Genomic DNA, 21051 nt, shown 5'->3' with positions numbered 1-21051 from the left:
AGTGGTGGAGGAGGTAGTGTCCCTGTCCTCAAGACCCTCACCATCTGGGGGGCGCAGACATGTGACAATTCCGGGTAATTAGCACTGTGGCAGACAGGCCTGTGGGGTTTGTAGGAACCTGGAGAAGAGGGGCAGGGACGTCACCTCTGAGAAGGAGCCGCGGAGCTGCCCTCTAAGGACTGACGCAGCACCCTGAGGAAGAAGGGTGCTCTAGGTGGGGTGCACAGCGTGGTCCAGGGCTGGCAGTGCAGGAGCGTGGGGTGGGATGGAGAATCTTCAAGAGGTGGTGGTGGGGCTGGAGGAAAGCTTCTGGGGCCTGCGGTCATTGGCCAGTCCAAGACATCAGCCTGAAGAACTTGAAGAGCCTTTGTAGGCTGAGAGCTGCTTTAAGGGACCCTGCTGTTTCATAAGGGACCTCTCGTTTCTTGAGCTACTACTTGGACCTGGGGCCAGAGAGGGGAGGCCCTGTTCTCTCATGCCTTCGCAGCCAGGATTTCTAGAAGGAGAGAGGCGGGCCTGATCGTGTGTCGGGCCCTTGCCCCCACCATCTGGCGACTCCATGACTAGTGCCCCAGGGGTGGCGAGGGGAGGGGGCACACAGGCTTCTCCCAGATGATGGGCAGCTCTTTGCAGCCCTTGAGGTGGGAGTGACACTTCCGACTGGAGCCACCCTCTGTCTGCTCTGACCCCATGTGGGGTTGCCCAGCCCACTATAATTAGAGCGAGGAGGGGCGCCGAGGGGAAGGGCTGACGTATGTCAGCAGCACGGGGAGCCTGGCAGTAAGCCGACCAGAGGAAGGAAGGGCCGGCTGCCGGCCGCCCGTGTGACTTTTCCCAAGTAGATGCTGCTATTTATACCTCTGTTGCTTGGGATCCCATAGGCTGCCTCAGCCTCTTGTAGATGAGGACGTGAAGGCCCAGAGAGGTTAAGGGATGGCCCAAGACCACACAGCATCTGTAGCAGGGCAGAATTGGGGTTTCCAGTCAGCATCTGGGCCTGAATGTGGCTCTGATTCTGGTGGTGGGTCCTACGAGGACCCTTCAGGCCCCCCAACCTCGCACACACATATAGGATGGCCCTGAGAGGTTGTGGTCGCCCTGGCTGCCCAGCAGCAGGCCACAGAAGCTTGATTCATGGCATGTCAGCACCGGGTCCTGGCCGGAAAACTGAAGGGCTGGATGTGGCCTGGGACCTGTTGGTGTGGGGCTGAGGCACGTTGGACCCCAGTCAGAGGAGCTCCCTGGCTGGGTCTGAGTCAGAGGAGTGGGTGAACCCCCCAGCTACATCTTGAGTTGTGTCCTGCCAGACGAAAAGGAGGAGCCCTGGGGCCAGGTTGACCCTTCACCCCCTTCCTCCCCGTCTCAGCTAATGCTCTGCCCCAGGGTGCAGGCCCAGGGAGCCCCCAGGCTGAAGCCAGCAATCAGAAGACTCCTTTCTCCCTGCCAGCTCAGCTGCCGTGATTTAGAACTTCTGTTTGGAGTGAAGTGTTTGAGGCGGGCTCACGATCGGATGGGAGGAGCTCTGCATCAAGGGCAGCCTAGCAAGTGGACACGTGGGCGTTGGCAGCCTGGCCTGGCATCACATCCTGACCATCACTGCCCTCCCACGTGACCCAGGGCAAGTGACGCACTGCCCTGGGCCCTGAAAGTGGAAGGAGATGGTGGTAGAGTTTTCTGCTTGAGGGGTTGTAAGCAGTGGATGAGAGAGCACCCGCTCAGCACCCAGGGCCAGCCTGGCCTGCGACGATCCGGGACAGATGGCTGGGTCCCACACCTGCTCATACGCCCGATGCCCATTTTACAGGGTCCATTTCTAGCTAACACAAGTGGGCCAGGTGATTCTGGGTGGGGAGGGACCCCCAGGGTCCTCAGCAGGCGTCTGGTCACTGAGGCTTTGTTCCCTGAAGCTCTGGTGGAGCCCGGGCCCTGCCACCAGCCAGGGGACTTGGGAGACCACATGGACCACCCACCCTGGCCTGCGCTCGCAGCTCCCAGACCTCTGCCTCTGAAATTTGGACTCCCAGATCCCAGTGGCTGACTGCCCCCAGCCTTTCCTCACACGGGTCTACACACTGGCCTATTTCTCAGCCTCTCCGTGGCCCGTAGTGTCTCCTCCTTCCCTCCTGGCCAGACCCCAGCATCCATCACCTCTGCCTTTCTTTCCTGTGCCTCCCTCAGTCCTAACCAGGACCCTTTGCTCATCCTGGCTCCCTGACCTGGCACCAGCCACCCTCAAGCCTCCCAGACTGGAAAACGGGGGGGTTTCTGCCTCCCCCTACCCTGCTTAGCCTGGGATCCCAAGTCCCACAGGTCCTGCCTCCCTCCTGCCGCTGCCAGGGAGTCCTGGCAGGAGATGGACAGGAGTAAATAAGGGAGTGACACAGGCTGGCAGACACTGGGCTCTCTCCCAGGTTGGCGGCAGGACAGGGGGCAGCCTTCAGACCTTGGTCCTCCCACAGATGACCCTAGGTCTCAGCCCAGGGCGGGGCCATCAGAGGCCTGCTGTTGTATCAGCTGTGATGTGATGCTCTCCAGATCGTGGACTGAGGGGTGGAGGCTGCAGGAGCTCTGAGCAGGCTTAGTGGTCCAGGAGGCTTCAGAGGGCAGGGCCTTTCGGCTGGATCTTGGGGAAAGAGGCTTCACCAGTGGAGGAGTGGGGAGAGTGTCGTGGGTGGAAGGAATAGTTTGTGGAGAGGCCTGGCACTGGGGAGCGGGGATTAGCCAGCTGGAGTGCCCTAGAGATGGATGGGAGTGGCTGGGAGGGTCTTTCATGCTGACTTAGGTCAAAGAATAGGATAGGTGAGCAAGGAGGCTGGAGTTTTCCTGTAAGTTTAGGGCTTTAAGCCCCTTCCCACCTTCCCTGCACAACTGGTCTGGTGTGGCCTCCCTGATGGGTCTCTCAGGCTGACCCCTCTGCCCCAGAGGACAGGTGGCCCCTCACTTCATACTCCTGTCCCATCTCTGCAGCCGTGGGTGGGGCCTCTGCCTGGATGACTCTCCCACCAAGGATGTCATCGACTTCCCTTCGATACCACCTGGCGTCCTCTATGACGTGGGCCACCAGTGTCGCCTCCAGTATGGGGCCTACTCTGCCTTCTGCGATGACATGGACGTGAGTGTGGGGCCTGTGTGGACACGGGGGAGGAGGGCAGCCCTCAGCAGCCTGCAGACCCCACCCAGCCTGGGCTCGGCCCACACGTGATGCCCACGAGACATAAAGTGGCCTGTGGGAGAGGCCTAGGGTTGGGCGGCCATAGACCCAGGTCTGCATTCTGGGTGGACCATTTACCAACCATGGGACTTTGGGCAAGGCCCTCACCTGGTGGAGCTGGATCATAAGAGGTAAAATCAAACCTCTCCTGCGGGGTCCTGGGGAAGATCGCCCAAAGTGATGGCCATGGGCATGTCAGAGACCCTGCAGCTTCTAACCAGGGTGTTTCCAGATGGGTAGGCTGGGGCTGGGAGAGGTGTGGGTGAGCTGGGGACTGCCCTGAGCTACAAACCCGAGCCTGGGGCTCCAGCCCAGGACCCCCCACACCACGTGGTCCGGGAAGACAAGAGGGGTTCCAGCTATAGACCCACACCATGTGCCAGCCCCAAGGAGGGATTCCCAGGGGACTCGTGGGGGTGGTGAGGGGGCAGGGCGGGTGGTGGTGCCGAGGAGGAGGTGAGGGTATGGCCCTTGCCCTCCTCCTTGCAGAATGTCTGCCACACGCTCTGGTGCTCCGTGGGGACCACCTGTCACTCCAAGCTGGATGCAGCTGTGGATGGTACCAGGTGTGGAGAGAGCAAGGTAGGGGTTCGCCAGTCCAGCTGCGGAGGGGGTGAGAGGTGAGACTCCCTGCTGTGTCCGTGCTCTGGGGTCGCTCATGCCCTTAGCAGAACCCCAGCCCTCTCTGGCCCAAGTCCCCACCTGCAGAATGGAGGCTTTGGGGCAGAGCTTGACTGGGCAATTCTCTAAAGTGCCTTCAGCTCAGAAGAGTCAGCATGTGGACTCTTATTTTATTCCTTGCTCGGCTCCACCATGGGGCCCAGGTGTTGGGCGACTGGAAGGGGGCCTCCCCCAGCCCTTAGGTCCTTCCCCTCTGGGCCTTTCCAGGCCTTCCACCCACCTTGTTCTCACTAGGGTGAGGAGCTTGGAGTGGGCTTGCTCTACCTCTGTCTGTCTCGGTAGTGGTGTCTGAATGGGGAGTGCGTTCCCATGGGCTTCCGGCCCGAGGCCGTGGACGGTGGCTGGTCTGGCTGGAGCGCCTGGTCCGTCTGCTCCCGGAGCTGTGGTGTGGGCGTGCAGAGTGCCGAGCGGCAGTGCACACAGCCTGCGTGAGTGCGGGGCCAGGGCTCCCGGGGCAGGTGGGATGGGGCGCCCTGAGCAGAGTTGGCGATTGCAGGGACACTGGCTCTGTCCCAGCCTCCCACTCGCAGAAGTATCCGCATGGAGGCCAAGCCTGGAGTGTCCAGAGCCACCTCGGGTCACTTCTAGGAGTGCCCCGGAGGCTGATTGAGTCGCCACTGCTGACCCCATTGCAGAGAGGGAAACACCAAGGCCCAGACACTGGAGGGACTCATCAGAGGCCACACAACAAAGCAGCAGCTGGTGGGAGGGAAGCAGGGAGGACAGTGGCTAAGAGCTTAGACCCTGAACCTTAGATGGATCAGGGTTCAAATTCCCTCTCCACCCCTTCTCTGGGCCTCAGTTTCCAGAGAAAGTATATGATGGGGCAGCAGCAGTGCCCATCTGGTAGAGGATACATGCAGGTAAAGCCCTGCAGCTAGTTCGTAGTAAGCGCTCAGTAAATAGAGCCACTTAGTGGCATTTGAGGTACAAGTGGGTCCAAGATGAGACTGGGGACAGCTGGGAGAATTGGTCAGCCTGGGAGGGGTGCTGTGTGACCTGGGGTGAGTGACTTCATCTCTCTGGGCCTCAGTTTCCCCATCTAAGAGTGGTTAGGTGAAGATTCAGGGAGATGCAGAGAGGCCAGCTGTACTGTAGACTGAGGGGCTGCCCGGCGCCTTTGGATGGACCCACTTCACTAGGCTGCCCCAGGGTGGGCATGGGATTCAGAGCCAGGTCCTTCTAGGGCCCCGTGCTTATACCCCACCCTGCCTCCAGGCCTCTAGGCCTGAGCTGGGTTGGGGGCAGTCGGGGTGGGGTAGGGTTCAGGCTCTATGCTGGGGGCATACCTCTCAGCTGGGCCAGGGCCAAGGGGGCTTCCTTTTGACCTGGCTGGGGTGCTGCCACCAGGAACACATCTGCTGACACATGGGCTGTCAGGACTCTGGGTCCCACGGGCTGGAGACTTGGAGTGGCCCCTTCAGCCAGTCATGTCTGCAGCTTGGCCCATCCTCTGAACAACCCCCTGCAGAGGCAGCCCCAGTCCCATTTTATAGATGAGGATACTGAGGCCCAGAGGGGTCCAGAGACTTGGCCAAGGTCACACAGCAGGTTAGGGGCAGAGCCCAGGCTTCCTGCTGCCACCTCCCCTGAAATGCTTTCAAACAGGGAGCCTGTGTCTGGACCAGAGTGTGGGCGACCCACAGGGAGAGCAGCGTGAACGGAGGTGGACGGCAGGAATCTCTGGGTGTTAGGGGTGCAGGAGGAGCCTCTTGCTCCGAGGGCCCACTTCTGGATCCGGGTGTGCAGTCGGCACTCACTGCCCCTCACCCCACTCTCCCCACAGGCCCAAATACAAGGGCAAATACTGCGTGGGTGAACGGAAGCGCTTTCGCCTGTGCAACCTGCAGGCCTGCCCCGCCGGCCGCCCCTCTTTCCGCCAAGTCCAGTGCAGTCACTTTGACGCTATGCTCTACAAGGGCCAGCTGCACACGTGGGTGCCCGTGGTCAATGACGGTGAGTCCTATTGCCCACAGGGACACTGAGGCCTGGAAGGGCAGAGATCCAAGGGCCAAGGTTGCCCAGTGATACAGGCACTGTCTGCTGGGGCTGCTGCTCCCTCCTGGCTCCCGTGGACAGATACTACCAGCCCAGTGGAGCCCCCAGCCCTCCACGATGGGTGTCGTGGAGGCGGTCTTCCCGGTGGCCTCCGTGACTCCTGCCCTGCCCTGGTTGTCCCTCACGGCTCCTCTGCTTGGGCCCCCAGTGAACCCCTGCGAGCTGCACTGCCGGCCCTCGAATGAGTACTTTGCTGAGAAGCTGCGGGACGCTGTGGTCGATGGCACCCCCTGCTACCAGGGCCAGGCCAGCCGTGACCTCTGCATCAACGGCATCTGCAAGGTGTGCCCAGCTAGGAAGAGAGTCTCCAGCACTGCCCTCCCCAACCCCCTGGCCGGTCTCCTCTGGCTTCCTCCTGCTTCCCTCTGGCCACCCTCCCCAGGCTGTACCATTGGGCTTCCCCGCTCTGCCAGTGAAGCCCTTTGATGGTCTGCCATCGCCTCCCAGCAAAGCCTCCCCACTCCTCCTGGGACTGGGGCCCCCATATCATCGGGCCTCACCCCCAGGCTCTGCCTCTGCACCACGGCCTGCCTGCCATGGCTTCTGAATGCTGGCTTTCGTACCGGCCCAGCCCCGGCCCGGAAACCAGAGCTCAGGTGGTAGCTCGACCTCCTGCTGGCTGGATGACCCCCAGCAGTGGTTTCCTCTGCGATAATAGAAAGGGGACTGTCCGTCCATGTAGCCATGTCACAGGGTTAAATGCAGTCATTTAACAGGGCATTGCAGGGCCGTGCAGGCCTCAGGGCCTGGCAGAGAAAGCGTCAGTGTTTGCTGACAATACTTAGACTTATTTCCAGCAGTATCAGTGCCACTCCCCCTGCCCGTGTCCTCAGCACTTTCTTTCCCCTGCTCCTGGGAAGGGAAGCCCCTGGGCGTAGAGGCCTGGGCTCTGGGAAGGACCAGCAGGGAACACTGATTCCTGTTTCGGGGAAATTCCTGTCCACGCTGGTCAGGAGCGCGGGTGTGCCAGCTCCCCCTGCCTGCTGTGGCCTTTTACAAAGCTTCTCCCGTCTCTTGTCTCATGCGATCTCACAGCACACCTTCACGGTGCAGGTGGTTCTCCCTGTTTCACATCTGAGGAAGCTGAGGCTCAGAGAGGTCGAGGGGTTTATGTGGGGTCAGAGGGCACAGCTGTGGTGGGGCCTCCGCTCCCTGCTCCGAGCTCTCTCCTCCCCACCCTGGCAGGCCCCCGAGGCTGGTGCCAGAGAGGGCTCGCCGCCAGGGGCCCAGCACCAGGGGTCTCCCCTCCCCATGTGTTGCAGAATGTGGGCTGCGACTTCGAGATTGACTCGGGTGCCATCGAGGACCGCTGCGGCGTGTGCCACGGCAACGGCTCCACCTGTCACACCGTGAGCGGGACCTTCGAGGAGGCTGAGGGCCTGGGTATGGGTGGGACCACTGGTGGGGGGCAGGGCACTCTTGACCTGGTGACCCTTCCTTGTCTCCCTTGAGCCCTGCCCACGGCCCCCATGGCCAGAGATGGGAAGCAGAGAAGCTGCCTTGCTGGGTCTAGGATCCTGGCAGGAGTCAGGGTACCCAGGCCTAAGTGCAGAGACCTGCCTTCACAGGGAGTCCTCCTGCCCCAGGGACCCCAGCCTGGGCTTATCAGGCTTATGAGTGGCCTTGTGAAGTTTTAGAGACCCCCCAGCTCCACTCACTCGCCTCAGGGCCTGTTTTGCATCCACTGCTTAAGTGCCAACTGTGTGCTAGGTGAGGGAGACACAGAGGTGAAGAGCTTACAGTCTCACCTTTTAGTGTGACAGATGCAGTGGAGGGAGGCCCAGAGGGCTGTGAGAGCCCTGAGGAAGAAGGTCCTGACATGGAGAGGTCAGGGAAGACTTCCTGTAGGAAGTGGAAGTTGAGCTGAATCATAAAAGACTCAGACGAGATGGGGGAAAAGCATTACACATGGAGGAAAGAGCTTGTGCCCAACAAAGCCTGGAGGCAAGAAAGAGCGTGCTCTGTCTGGGGACCTATCTGTAAGAAAGGCGGGGATGCCATAAGGCTTTGAATGCTAGACCAAGAAGCTTAGATTTCAGCCCCAGAGATGCAGTCCAGCGTGGTGGTTAAAGCTCAGACCTCAGAGCTTGATTCACATCCCAGCAGAACCCTGGTGCAAGTTATGTAACCTCTCTGTGCCTCAGTGCCCTCACGTGTAAAATGGGGATAACAGTAGTACCTATGTCATAGGGTTGTTACACCTGTAGAGTCCTCAGGGTAACGCCAGGCGCGTGATGGGTACTACTTAGTGAAAGAACAAAAGCAGGCTGTATAGGTATGAGGAGGATATCCCCGGGGAAAGGCCCAGTCAATTGGGGTTTTTAGAAAGGTCATGCTGGCCCCAGGTATAGGGGAGAGGCCCAGCCTTGTGACAGGGAGACCAGCTAAGGTTTCCCAGAGAAGGGTGGTGGGGCATGGGTCAGGGGGTAGGATTTGAGCCCTTCTGAGGCTTCGGTGATCTGGGACAGATCTAAGTGGGGAACCCAGAATCTTAAGTTAACGATGGAATCTTTGGCATCGGCAGGCAGGGGCAAGTGGAAGGAGAGGTGAGGGCAGGCAACAGCTAACCCTCTTACCTCTTTTCACCACCTGTGCACAATCCCTGGCCAACAGGGTATGTGGACGTGGGGCTGATCCCAGCCGGTGCTCGCGAGATCCGCATCGAGGAGGTGGCCGAGGCCGCCAACTTCCTGGCCCTACGCAGCGAGGACCCGGATAAGTACTTCCTCAACGGTGGGTGGACCATCCAGTGGAACGGGGACTACCAGGTGGCGGGGACCACCTTCACATATGCGCGCACAGGCAACTGGGAGAACCTCACGTCCCCGGGTCCCACCGACGAGCCTATCTGGATCCAGGTGACTGCCTCCTGGGGCCCAGGCTGGGGAGGAGCAGAGGTGGGATCCGTGGCTCCCGGCCGCACGGCAGGAGCGAGCCCTGGGGCAGTCACAGAGCCCGGCTCCGGGCCTGGCCCTACTGCTGGGACCTCTGCCTCGGTTTCCCCATCTCTAGAATGGCTCCATGGTATAGCCCCAGGTCCCAGAGGTGGCTGAGGTTGGCTCCTTTAGGATGGGTGGCAGGTCTGGGCAGAGGGAGAGGACACCTCATGCTCACGGGGCGCCCCCCTCTGCCTGCCCCAGCTCCTGTTCCAGGAGAGCAACCCTGGGGTGCGCTACGAGTACATCATCCACAGGGAGGCGGATGGCCATAGCCAGATCCAGCCGCCTGAGTTCTCCTGGCACTATGGGCCCTGGACCAAGTGCACAGTCACCTGTGGCACAGGTAAGGAGAGCAGTGGGCACAGCTACTGCCCAGCAGGGCCTTTGTCTGTGAGCACTGATGCGTGGCTCTAGCCTCTGGCTCATTGCTTATTTGCTGGGCTGCTGTGAACTTGGAATGCTGCTTTTGGGCCTCAGTTCCCCCATCTATATAATGGGGCTAGCATTGGCCCCATCTCATAGGTCCACTGGGAGAGTAAACAAGGTGAGGCAGGCACAGCATGTGGTGCCTGGCGAGCGTTCAGTGTGTCTCCCCCAGGGAGGCACCAGCTGCCTCTCCCTCTTCTCACTGCTCAGCTCTGGCAGGTCCTGTGCCCGTGGTTCTGCCCCATACCTGGGATCTGACCCCTTCATCCTCCCAGAGCCTTACCTGCATCTCCGTCAGGATAAGCTCCTTCCTCTCGTCTAGCTCCTGCCACAGACAGGCTTCCCCGGGCCCCCCTCCTCCTCGGTGCCCTCCCACCCTTCCTAGGAGGCCCAGAGCCTGACACTCCTGGGCTGCTGGCCCAGGAGGGCTTCCCCAGTGAGAAGGGGGAGGAGGGGGAAGGGAGAGAAGGAGGAGGGGCAGGGGAGAGAAAGAAGGAGGGGGAGGAGGATGGAGTAGGACAGGGGCAGGGAGGAGGGAGCTGGGACGTGACAAGGATCTCCCCACCCAAACTCTGAGCCTCGTAGCCCAATGGCCTATTCACCACATTTACTTATTCCTTTAAACTCTTTATAAAATGTGTAACAATTTGACTAACTCTCACCCCCCCCTCCCCCGTGGCTTCTTCAGTCTCCCTTCCCCTCCCCCACCCCCTCGGTGTCCAGGGGTCTCAGTATCAGGAATCTGGGACAGAGACATTTGAACATTCCTTGAAATGCTATTATGACAAATGAACACTGACCCACTAAAGCTGGGCGGGAACCTTCAAAAGCTATTAAAGGCATCCTTCCCCGTATGAGTTAAATTTACAAATGTGAAAACAAATACATTTGATGAACCAGACACTGGGAAATCGTCTTTCAGCAAATCCGTGGCTTCCCACGTGGACAGAGTAGGAATGTGTTGAGTGGCAAGTGGCAGGATCCTGATGAGTGGTAGCTGGAGCCGATAAGGGTTTACTTGTCTTCAGCAGTAAGAACCCCCAGGGAGGGTGCAGAGTCCAAGCTGGCTGGATGGCCTGCCATGTTTTTAGGGACCACTCTCAGCCCCACCTTCCCCTCATGTGTGTCACAAGATGGCACCCTTTGCCCAGGCTTCTTGCTGGCAAGAAGAAGAAGGGGCAAAGGGCTGACTCTCGGGAAGGACTTGTGTCTTTTTCTCCCTGGCACGACTGTGTCCCAGACCCCCTAGCTGCATGGGAACTACAGTGGGGAGTGTTTTCAGCAGGTCCCATTGTTACCTTGAACAAACTCTGCGTTCTATTAGGAAGGAAGGAGGCGGGTGGAGGGAAGACTGGAGGCTCAGGGCAGGGGTGAGTCCCCCTTCTGTGCCATAGGGGGAGCAGGGTGAAGGCAGAGCCCGTTGGAGTTGGTCCTGCCTCTGGGCCTCAGCGGGCGGTGTGGGGTGCGTGTGGAAAGGGAAGAGCAGGGCTCTGCAAGGGCATAGAGAGCGGCAATGGCAGGGGGAGTGAAGGACAGGACGAGTGCCGGGGCAGGGGGTGGGGAGGGCTGTGAGCTGGAGAGGAATGCCTGACTGGGAGGTCTGACGGATTTCTTCTCCAGAATTTCTGGGCCCTGATCCTGTTGGGAGGAGTGTAGACCCTAGAGGTGGCGCTAGGCCGTGGTTGGATTTGGCACTGGTTGCGCTCTTACCATGCGCCAGGCATAGGCTGAGCCTGCACGTCCGTGAGCACGTTATCCTCACACCTGGCCTTCAAGGCAGGTGTTATCGTTACTCCCACTAACAGATGAAGACAGTGAGGTTCAGAGGGGCCAAGTGAGCTGCCCAGGCCTCCCAGCTAGGAAGCTGTGGAGCCAGAGCCCCTGCCCACTGAGCCTGCACACCAGCTTCCTCCCTAGGGGTGGGGGTGACAGCCAGGAGGACAGTGAGGAGGGGGCAGTGGGGCCTGTTCTGGAAGGGATCTGAGCAGAGTGGGGTAGAGCTGTGTCTCTGGGTGCAGCGTGGCTCAGGCAGGGGGCGCCCTGAGCGCCAGGCCCAGGCTGAGCCCCCATGGCCTCCCAGGGATGCAGAGGCAGAGCGTGCGCTGCATGGAGCGGCAGGCGGGGCCCGTGGACGAGAGGCACTGTGAGCCCCTGGGCCGGCCCGATGACCGTCAGAGGAAGTGCAGCGAGGAGCCCTGCCCCGCCCGGTGAGCCCACCAGGCGCCTGACTCCCAGTGTCCCTCATCAGGGCGCCCCTGGGAGGAGCAGAGGGAGCTGGGCTCTTAGCCTTCCTTCCCAAGGCTGAAGCCCCAGCCCCTGGTTGCCCGCGACCTCAGCCTGGGCCTGGGTTCCCCCTCAATAGCCAGCATCAGCCAGGGACATGCCTGATCGCTCGTGCTTGGGTCCCTGGATGTGAACACGGGCCTTGAGTCTTGCCCAGGTCCCCCAGGGGTGAAGGTGGCAGGAGCAAAGGGGACTGTGCCCGGTCACTGGGCTTTGGGGGCCAGGGGGCCATCCCAGGCTTGGAGCTCTGGGAACTCGTCCCCTGGGCTTAGGCCCGACCCTCCCTGAACCCTGAGTGCCCGGGAGTCCAGGTGGCTGCACGCTGATGCTACCCTCGTGCCCCCCACAGGTGGTGGGCAGGTGAGTGGCAGCTGTGCTCCAGCTCCTGCGGGCCTGGGGGGCTCTCCCGCCGGGCCGTGCTCTGCATCCATAGCGTGGGTCTGGATGAGCAGAGCGCCCTGGAGCCACCTGCCTGTGGACACCTGCCCCGGCCCCCTGCCGAAACCCCTTGCAACCGCGATGTGCCCTGTCCGGCCACCTGGGCTGTGGGGAACTGGTCTGAGGTGAGCAGCACGATGGGAGGGGGCCCGCCCCCAGCTCTGCCATCGGTCTTGGGCTACAGGGAGGCAGAGACAGCCTTTGGGGAGCCCTTACTGCCGGGCACCGTGGTGGGAGGGGCCTGGGGCATTCCAGGTCCGGCCCCATCCCCAAAGCCGCAGGGGGTGGGATGCCCTGGCCAGCCATGGCCACAAGTCATGGTCTCGAGCTGGTCAGGGCGAGAGAGGGCTACCTGGGGCCCTGTACACTGACACTGAGCAGTGAGCAGGGTACCTTGCCAGGCCCCAGCTTCCCCTGGCCCTGAGCCCCTCACCCTGGCCTTCCCTTTAGTGCTCTGTGTCATGCGGCCCAGGCAGTCAGCACCGAAGAATCCTCTGCACCAATGACACTGGTGTCCCCTGCGCTGAGGACCAGCGGCCGGCAAGCGAGGCCACCTGCCTTCTGCCGCCCTGCCCGAGGGCCCTGGACGTGCTGGGCCCCGAAGGCTCAGGCAGCGGCTCCTCCAGCCGCGAGCTCTTCAATGAGGTCGACTTCATTCCTCACCGCCCAGCCCCACGCCCTCCGCCCCCCTCATCAGCCAAGCCGGCTGGCATGGGCAATGCCATCGGGGAGGAGGACCCTGAGCTGGGCCCGCCAGGGCCCGTGTTCGTTGACGACTTCTACTACGACTACAATTTCATTAACTTCCACGAGAACCTGTCCTACGGGCCCTTTGAGGAGCCTGACGCAGACCTGGCGGGCACAGGGGATTGGATGCCCCCACCCCTGAGCAGTGCTGCTGAGCCTCCTGTGGGCACCCCCATGCCTACCACAGAGCCTTCTGGGCCTGAGGATGAGGGGGCACTGGGAGATTGGTCCCCTGCTCCTTGGCCCGGCCAGGCTGGCCGTTCCCCACCCCCACCCTCGGAGCAGAGCCCTGGAAACTCCTTGGTCAATTTCTTATTTGAGGAAGATGCCCCCATGGGAGCCCCAGACCTTGGGCTCCCCAGCTTGCCTTGGCCCCCGACTTCAGTCAGCGTGGAGACGCCTGCCACCCCTGGGAGCCAGAACAGGCGCCTGGGAGGGGGAGACAGCCACAGCCAGCCGCCGCCTCCCTGGTGGGAGAGGACCAATGAGGTTTCCGAGGACAGCGAGGAAGCCTTGGGCCGCAGAGCGCCCCAAAGACCCAGCCCCACGCTGCCCGCCTCGTCCCCCATCATCACCTCCCACTCCTCTCCTAGTCCCGACACAGTAGAGCTGTGGACGAGTGGCACCTTGGCCTGGGAACCAGCGCTGGAGGGTGGCCCGGGGCCTGTGGACAGTGAGCTGTGGCCCACCGTTGGGGGCGCTCCTCCCACCGCCAGTCTGCCAGACACTCAGGGTACAGACAGTGCCCTGGAGCCCGGGACTCCCACCCTTCCCACCCCAGGCCTGGCTCTACAGGACCTGCAGACCCTGGCGATGCCAGGAACCTTCCTTCTGAAGACTCCGACCAGCCTAGGGCACGTGCCTTGGGTGACTGCCCTGAGCCTGGGGCCCTTGGGCCAGCCTGAGTCCCCCAGCCCTGAGACGCCCCTAAGCCCTGTGCTGCTGTCCATACCAGCTCAGGACAGTCCAGCCAACGGCAGCCGAGCCCCTGGGCCTCTGGACCCCAGCCCAGCAGAGGAGGGGCCCCCCGTAGACCTGCTGCCCGTCAGGAATGCCAGCTGGCAAGTGGGGAACTGGAGTAAGGCAAGTGGTGCAGGGGTCGGGGTGGGCCGGAGGGTTGAGCAGGACCTCTCACTAACTTGGTCACTTCCTCTGAAAATGAGCAGAGCAGGATATAAGCCTTGTCTGTCCAGCCTCCTGGGTGGGTGGGGATTAGGGAACTGACAGCCCGTGGTGAGTGGAGGCTCTGTGAGGTGGGAGGAACTTTGCCCCAGCTCAGTCATACTGCCCTCCATGTGCCCCTGGGGCTGCTCTGCCCCATTGGGCCTCAGTTTCTCTTCTGAACAGTAGGGTGGGGCAAGGGGGCCTGTATCCCTAGGGTCCCCAGAGGCTCATTCCTGAGTAGCACAGGGGGCCGCTGGGAGGGCAGGGCAGGCACAAATGAGGGGCAGCCAGGGTGAACGGCCCTCTTATACTCTGGCTTGCATGCTTCCAGGGATAGGGAGCTCACCCCAGGCAGCTGTGTCAGTGGGAAAGCCTCCTCCCATGGTCCCCAGGCCCGGCAGGGCTCAGCCTGGGTCCTCCAGGTGCTGTGCAGTTCCTCGCCACCCGGTTCTCCCCTCAGGGCTCCACCTGCTTTGTTGGGCCTGTGAGGGTCTAAACTGCATGGCAAGAAGCTGTCCTGTGTCCCCTACCCCACCCCAACGTCCCCAGGTTGTTACCATAGGGGAAGTGAGCTGCTTCTGTTCAGATCCCTAGTTTTGGTGTGGGAGGGACAGGTTGAGGCCCAGTGAGGAACCCAGACTTCCTTCCCAAGTGATTCTGGGAAGTAGTGAGCCTTGTCAGCACAGCCGGGCCACCTCACACATGTCTCCTGTAGCAGGGACAGTTGGTTGACAGGGGATTTGACTTTTCATCTTCATGGTCTCCTTGGGAGGTGGGTGGAGGAGCCCATTTTGCAGACGAGTTAACTGAGGCACTGGCGGGTCCCTGTCCCCTGGCTGGGGGGCTGGAGGGTGCAGGGATCTGCCCGGCCCTCATGGGCACTGCGTCCCTGCCCCCAGTGCTCTACCACCTGTGGTCTGGGTGCCGTCTGGAGGCCCGTGCGCTGCAGCTCCGGCCGAGAGGAGGACTGCACTCCCGCAGCCCGGCCCCAGCCCGCCCGCCGCTGCCACCTGCGGCCCTGCGCTGCCTGGCACGTGGGCAGCTGGAGTAAGGTGCGTGAGGGAGGAGGCGGGCAGCGTTGGGACACGGGGTGGAGCTCTGCGGCCCGTGGCCTGTGTTTGGGGTCAGCCATGGCCACCGGGGGCGGGGGTGCTCTGTGCTGCACATCTTTGTACTCTAATTTCTAGCCTCTGGGATCATTCCATCTGTGTGTGGTTCAACCTGCCCCACTCCCCTTCTCTCACTGGTTGTATCCTTTTCTCTCCTTTCTGTCACCCTCGGGATTTCACTTTCTCCTTTGTTGCACTCTTTCTCCATCTGTCCCATTCCAGGGCAGCCCCTGGCCACGCCACCCGCCGCCCAAGGCTGGTCAGCCATGGCTTCTCCCTGGGGCCCTTAAGGGACTTGCCGCGGGTGGGGGTGAGAGTGCCCAACGCTCGCCCTGCCACAGCCCTCACCGCATCCTCGTGTGCGTGCACGTGGTGGTGGTGTATCCACACGCGGGACCCTCGGCCTCCAGTGCTCCCGCAGCTGTGGCGGGGGTTCCTCCGTGCGGGACGTGCAGTGTGTGGACACGCGGGACCTCCAGCCGCTGCGGCCCTTCCACTGCCAGCCGGGGCCTGCCAAGCCGCCTGCCCGCCGGCCTTGCGGGACCCAGCCCTGCCTCAGCTGGTACATCTCTTCCTGGAGGGAGGTGAGGCCTGGGGGTCTGGGATGGGAGCGGGGGTGTCCTCAGAGCCTAGCAGCGCCCAGACCCCTTCCCCGGCCCTCCTAGTGTTCCGAGGCCTGCGGCGGTGGTGAGCAGCAGCGTCTCGTGACGTGCCCAGAGCCGGGTCTCTGTGAGGAGGCGCTGAGACCCAACAGCACGCGGCCTTGCAACACCCACCCCTGTACGCAGTGGGTGGTGGGGCCCTGGGGCCAGGTGAGCCAGCGCGGGGTTTCGTGCAGGGAGCACATGCAGAGGGGGGACTCATGTCAGCAGGCATCCATCAGACCTTTGTTCACGCAGGGAGTTGTTGAGTGTGTCCTGTATGCCAGGCTCTCTGGTCCCTGCAGATACAGCGGTGGCCAGATGAGGTCCCCACCCTGCTGTAGCTTACAGCCCACCAGGGAGACAGACTTAAAAGAAAAAGGGATGTGCGCTGTGATGTCAGGGAAGGCCTTCCGGGGAGGGGACTTCAGAGCGAGACTGGAGGGGTTTGTGATGTGAAGGAGAGGCATACGGGAGCGGCAAATGCAAAGTCCTGGGGCAGGAGTGACAGACACAGGATGTTCAGGAGACTAAGCAAAGACCAGACTGGCAGAGGGGGTACGGGAGTGGCCAGTGAGGCCTCAGCTGGGCAGCACACTTCCTGCCAGGCCTGTTTGGGAATCTCAGTCCTTGTCCCACTGGCTGCTGAGGGACCCTGGGCAGGTTGCTTTACCTCGCCAGGCCTCTGTCTTCTCATCTGTAAAGTGGGGTCGTGAGCATTAGATGCTCCTCTCACACAGTGAGGCAGTTAGCACAGGGCCTGGCACGATGTTGGCACAGATTAAATTTATTTTTATGGCTTTTTAAAAACATCAGACCCCAACTGATGAGAACAAAGCCTGACTTGGGATGGTGGGCCCTGTTTGAGAAACTTTCTCTCCCTTCCTTGCACTGCCCATGGGCTGCAGCAGGTCCTCCAGCCCCGGAGCCACGGCCCAGGCCTCTCAGGCATGTCCCACCCGTGTGAGGGGCTGGCAGCTTTCCCCTCCGCTCTGCAGATACAGTTCCTGCAAGCGAACACCTAGTGGCCTATGGGGACAGGACCGACCCTCTGAGGAGGCTGGAGAGATGGGGCTGGGAACCATGAGCTAGGCTTCCTGGAGAAGGCGGCAGCTGCCCTGGGGACGCGCCCGGGATGCCCCCCTGCAGGGCTCACCCCTCCCGCGCTCCCCACAGTGCTCAGCCCCCTGCGGTGGTGGCGTCCAGCGGCGCCTGGTCAAGTGCGTCAACACCCAGACTGGGCTGCCTGAGGAAGACAGCGACCAGTGTGGCCACGAGGCCTGGCCCGAGAGCTCGCGGCCGTGCGGCACCCAGGACTGCGAGCTCACTGAGCCTCCGCGTGAGTGCCCCACCCGGCTGTCTGCTGGGCGGGGGGTGGGCAGGGTGGACGGTGGGGAGATGGAGAGTCATGGAACCGTCCCCCTACGGCACTGGCTGACTGACAGGGAGCCACGCAGAGGCTGGGGCTGTGTTGGGGTCAGAGCCAAGGGGAGTCCAGCCCCGCAGGCAGCTTTCTTTAGCTCGGGGGTCTCAGTTACCCCCCGTTCCCAGAGTGAGGCCAGGGATGTTCCTGAAACTGTGCGGCGCTCAGGCCTGGGTGAGCCCCCATCCCCAGCTCTGGCCCGTCCATCTCCTGGCCAGAGGAGGGCTGCCCAGAGAGAGCAGTGTAACCGCACGAAGGGGCCTCCCGCCTAGGGTCCTGCTAGCTCCCAGCAGCTGGTGGCTTCCTGGCCAGCTGGGCCCTAGAGGCAGAGCTTGTGGCAGAGGTGGCTCCGGACATAGATACACGCACGCGCACACACGCACATGCACACACACACGCTTCCTTCCTGCGGCCCAGCCACTTCCAGCCACCCCTAGCCACCCCCAGCTGTGCTGAGCACAGGAAACTGGCCCTGGAGTCACACCTGGCCTCCCGTCACCGGCTCTATGGTCTTGGGCTCCACTTCCCTGTCTTACGCATAAAGGGGCAGACAACCCCCATCCTCATAAATGAGGTCTTGGGGTGAAGAGCCCAGGAAGTGCTCAGGGAAGGTTGGCTTCTTCCTCTCCCTCGTGGACACTATCATCCCCCATCATGAGGTAAGGAAGAATGCCTAGGGCTACCTTTGTCAGTCAAGAGAATCCAGCAGCTCCTATGCCTATCAGCTGTCTGACTCCTGCGCCTAGGCCAGAGCCACCCTAGGACAGAGTCCTTGGCCCTCAGCTGGCATCCAGGGCCTCCAGGGACCTGCCGCAGTCTGCATTCTGTACCAGTGACTGGCTCCTTGGTAGCCCTTGGGCAAGCCCGGACTAGCCACTGCCATCCCTTGCTGGCCACACCACTGGGAGGGATAGGCTTCCTGCCCCAAATCGCATTACCTCAAGGCCCAGCAGAAATTCCACCCACCCCAAGCGCCCAGCCCTCAGCATTCATCCAGCAAGCACCTCCGTGCCTCCTGCACACAGCCCCAAGGTAGCTGCTGGCACCCAAGCGAGTTGAAGGGTAGAGGCCAGCCAAGGAAGTGACTTGCATGCCGAGACCCTGGAGTCCCCAGGATGTTTTGATGATCTGTGGGGCTGTGTGGCAGGACGTTTGGAAAGCCTGGAAACTTGGTCATCACGGTGAGGCAGCTGACATTAGCACGGCCACATCCGTTTGCCTGTGGAGGTGGGGTTACTGGCAGCGGAGGGAACTGGGGCCCCTTGAGAAGTTAAGTAACTTGCCCGAGGTCACACAGTGGGAACAGGACGCAGGTCTGCAGATGCGTAGGTTAGAGCTGCTGCTGAGAGCCAGGGTGGAGGAGGCTGCCCGCTGCCTCATGCCTTCTGCCGGGCCCCAGGCATGTCCCAGGGACAGGGCTGCCAGTTGCCTTCCTGCTTCTCCTCCCCTGGGATGTCTGCTGAAGTGAGAGGGCCAGGCGGCAGCTGGGGGCTGTCACAGGCAGCGGGAGCAAGGCCGGGAGGCTGGAAGCAAGCCACTTCCCAAAATAGCTCTGATAAGCACAGGGCAGGAGGGCCCGCCAGGCCTCAGCCCCGGGCAGGCAGCCTCTCTCTGGCCCTCCTCAAGAGGCCTGGGCTCTGCTGACGGGCTGATGGCCCAGGCCACACCTGCTCTGTCAGGGCCTCCGTGCCTGGCCCGGGTGATGGGACTGTTCTGGTGTGTGACCCGGAAGCTGAAGCTGAGTACAGCCCATGGCTGCAGGGGGCAGGGAGGTCTGGCAGGACAGGTGCATTTGGGCAGGGGGTGTGGGGCAGAGGCCACTGTAGGCTGGCAGGAGGCACCTGGGACTTCCGTTGTGTGCCAGGTCTTGTCAGGTCTCGCAGGGTCAGGGACCGAGAGGGGTGGCAGGCTCTCTGGCTTCTTGTGAGCACCTGAGGCGGTCAGGACTGGGGTCTCGGGGCCTTTCCTCTGGAAACCTGAGCCCAGCGGGGCCAGTTCTCCAGTCCTGGAGGTGGGGGCCTAGGCCAAGGGCAGGTGGGACAGGACAACAGCTGGAGATCTGTAACTCAGGCCTAGGGGAGCCCCTCCAGAAACAGGAGGCCGATGCTCTGGGGGTGGCTGCAGGTCTCCTTAAGGCTGTTGGGGGGCAGGGAGACGGCCCAGCTAAAATCTCAGGGAAGCCCCTCCACCCTGGGTGCAGGTGGGAGGAGGGGGGCGGTTCCGGTGCCCGCCGGCTGGTCCTGACCGCCCCCCCTCCAGCCCTAGGCTGTGAGCGCGATCGCCTGTCCTTCGGTTTCTGCGAGACGCTGCGCCTGCTGGGCCGCTGCCAGCTGCCCACCGTCCGCACCCAGTGCTGCCGCTCCTGTCCCCCACCTGGGCGTGGTGCCCCCTCCCGCGGCCGTCAGCGGGTCGCCCGCCGCTGACCCACACCCCGGGCCCCCGCGGCCAGGATGCACAGCCAGACCGATGCACGGACCTCAGCGCCCAGCAGGACCTCAGTGCCCAGCACGGGCTGCGGTGGAGCCCCGCCCCTCGCGCCCTAATGGTGCTAACCCGGCCCCCCGACAGTGGCAGGCTGGGGACCCTCCCCCTCAGAAAAGGTATTTTTTTATTCTAACAGTTTGCCTAACATTTATTATTATTATTGTTAATACATAAACAGGCATCTGCCGTTCCGAAGTACAGCTTGGCTTCCTCTTGGATTGGGGGAATTTCAAGTCAGAAACTACACCTCTGCTGCGGCCGACAGCATCTTTCCATCTGCTCCTCTGGGAGGCCCACAGGGGAGAAGGGAGCAGAGCCCATGTGGGCAGGAAGGCCTGAGGGAGCAGAGCGGAGGAGGGCTTCCTAGAGGCGGTGTGTGCAGGGCTTCACACGGCCGGGTAACAGGCGGCAGGAGCGTCTTCTGGGCACCAGGTGCAGCCTGGCAGAGGCCCGGGGGTGCCGGTCCCTACTCACAATCCTTCCACACCTCCACTTCATGCCCCCTGCCCAGGCCCCCCAGCCCTTTCCCCCATGTCCCCACTCTGTGGTCTTCACCAGAGACTTGTGTTTCTCAGGGATTGAGCCACACGCCCTTAGGGGAGCAAGGCCCATCTGGTCACCAGCAGGGACTGCCCCCTGGAGTGAACCCCATGGACACATCCCCGGCCCCCTCTGCTTCATCTGTTAACTCTTAACTCTTTATCTGCACCAGAGGGGTGGAGGGAGGGGCAGTCTGGCCAGACACACCCTTCTCAGCCCCCACTTGTCCCTTTCTTTCATCTTCTCTGTACTCAGCGGTGGGGCTGGGCCGGTTGAGGCCAGGACGTATGGTGGCTTCTTCCTCACTGACAATCCCAGGCACTGCGCTCTTGCTACGTTGACATGTGGTCCGGCTCCCCAGCACCTGCCACGCCAGCCCTTCCCTGCCTGCCACACTCAGTTCCATGGAGTCAGACTGTGGTGAACACACCAGGGAGCAGATGCGCATAAGGTGCTTTGAAGGTGTCCCGGGCCCTGGTGAGGGGTGAGGAGGCCGGAGGAGGCTAGACACTGTCTCCAGGAAGTGACCTGTTGCAGGCACCAGCCCTCACCTCTCCTTATGAGCCTTGGACCGGACCGTTTTACAATCTGCTCACAAGTCCTACTCCTGGAAGGGGTTTATCCCCTTTCTCCAAATGGGGGACCACCACTCATTCCATTCTACGGTGTCTGCCGTTCACAGACTGTGATGTGAATGGTGGTTCTGGAGCTCTGCGTGTGGTGGCTACTCACAGCTTGGGTGTGTGTGTTGCGGGCGGAGGGGGAATGAAAATCACTCCTTGGGGACTGAGACCAAGAAACGGGATCAGAGGCTGAAGCAATCGGCAAGTGTCTGTCCCAGGGCTGGCCCCTCCAAGGGTCAGAAGGGTGCTGGAGTGCCCAGCTCTCCCATTTCCCATTCTCTGAT

At 61.9% G+C, this 21051-nt stretch overlaps 1 protein-coding gene across 1 annotated transcript in view; it reads left to right on the top strand.

Annotated features, from left to right (window-relative positions):
- Positions 1–19763, top strand: part of ADAMTS7 (ADAM metallopeptidase with thrombospondin type 1 motif 7) — a 55244-nt gene extending 35481 nt beyond the window's left edge. Inside the window, exons 9-24 of the mRNA XM_024754302.1 lie at positions 2968–3112; positions 3701–3793; positions 4175–4320; positions 5679–5848; positions 6099–6232; positions 7213–7333; positions 8564–8808; positions 9091–9232; positions 11396–11522; positions 11948–12161; positions 12487–13866; positions 14847–14999; positions 15467–15640; positions 15722–15868; positions 16874–17036; positions 19380–19763. Of these exons, the coding sequence (XP_024610070.1) occupies positions 2968–3112; positions 3701–3793; positions 4175–4320; positions 5679–5848; positions 6099–6232; positions 7213–7333; positions 8564–8808; positions 9091–9232; positions 11396–11522; positions 11948–12161; positions 12487–13866; positions 14847–14999; positions 15467–15640; positions 15722–15868; positions 16874–17036; positions 19380–19543 (3718 nt within the window). The 3' untranslated portion in view covers positions 19544–19763. The remainder of the gene's footprint in view (positions 1–2967; positions 3113–3700; positions 3794–4174; positions 4321–5678; positions 5849–6098; positions 6233–7212; positions 7334–8563; positions 8809–9090; positions 9233–11395; positions 11523–11947; positions 12162–12486; positions 13867–14846; positions 15000–15466; positions 15641–15721; positions 15869–16873; positions 17037–19379) is intronic.
- The last annotated feature ends 1288 nt before the right edge of the window (positions 19764–21051 follow it).

This window comes from Neophocaena asiaeorientalis, unplaced genomic scaffold, assembly GCF_003031525.2.
Source record: "Neophocaena asiaeorientalis asiaeorientalis breed wild unplaced genomic scaffold, Neophocaena_asiaeorientalis_V1.1 scaffold743, whole genome shotgun sequence".
NCBI lineage: Eukaryota > Metazoa > Chordata > Mammalia > Artiodactyla > Phocoenidae > Neophocaena > Neophocaena asiaeorientalis.
The sequence above is the reverse complement of the archived record's forward strand: the minus strand, read 5'-3'. Positions and strand labels throughout refer to the sequence as shown.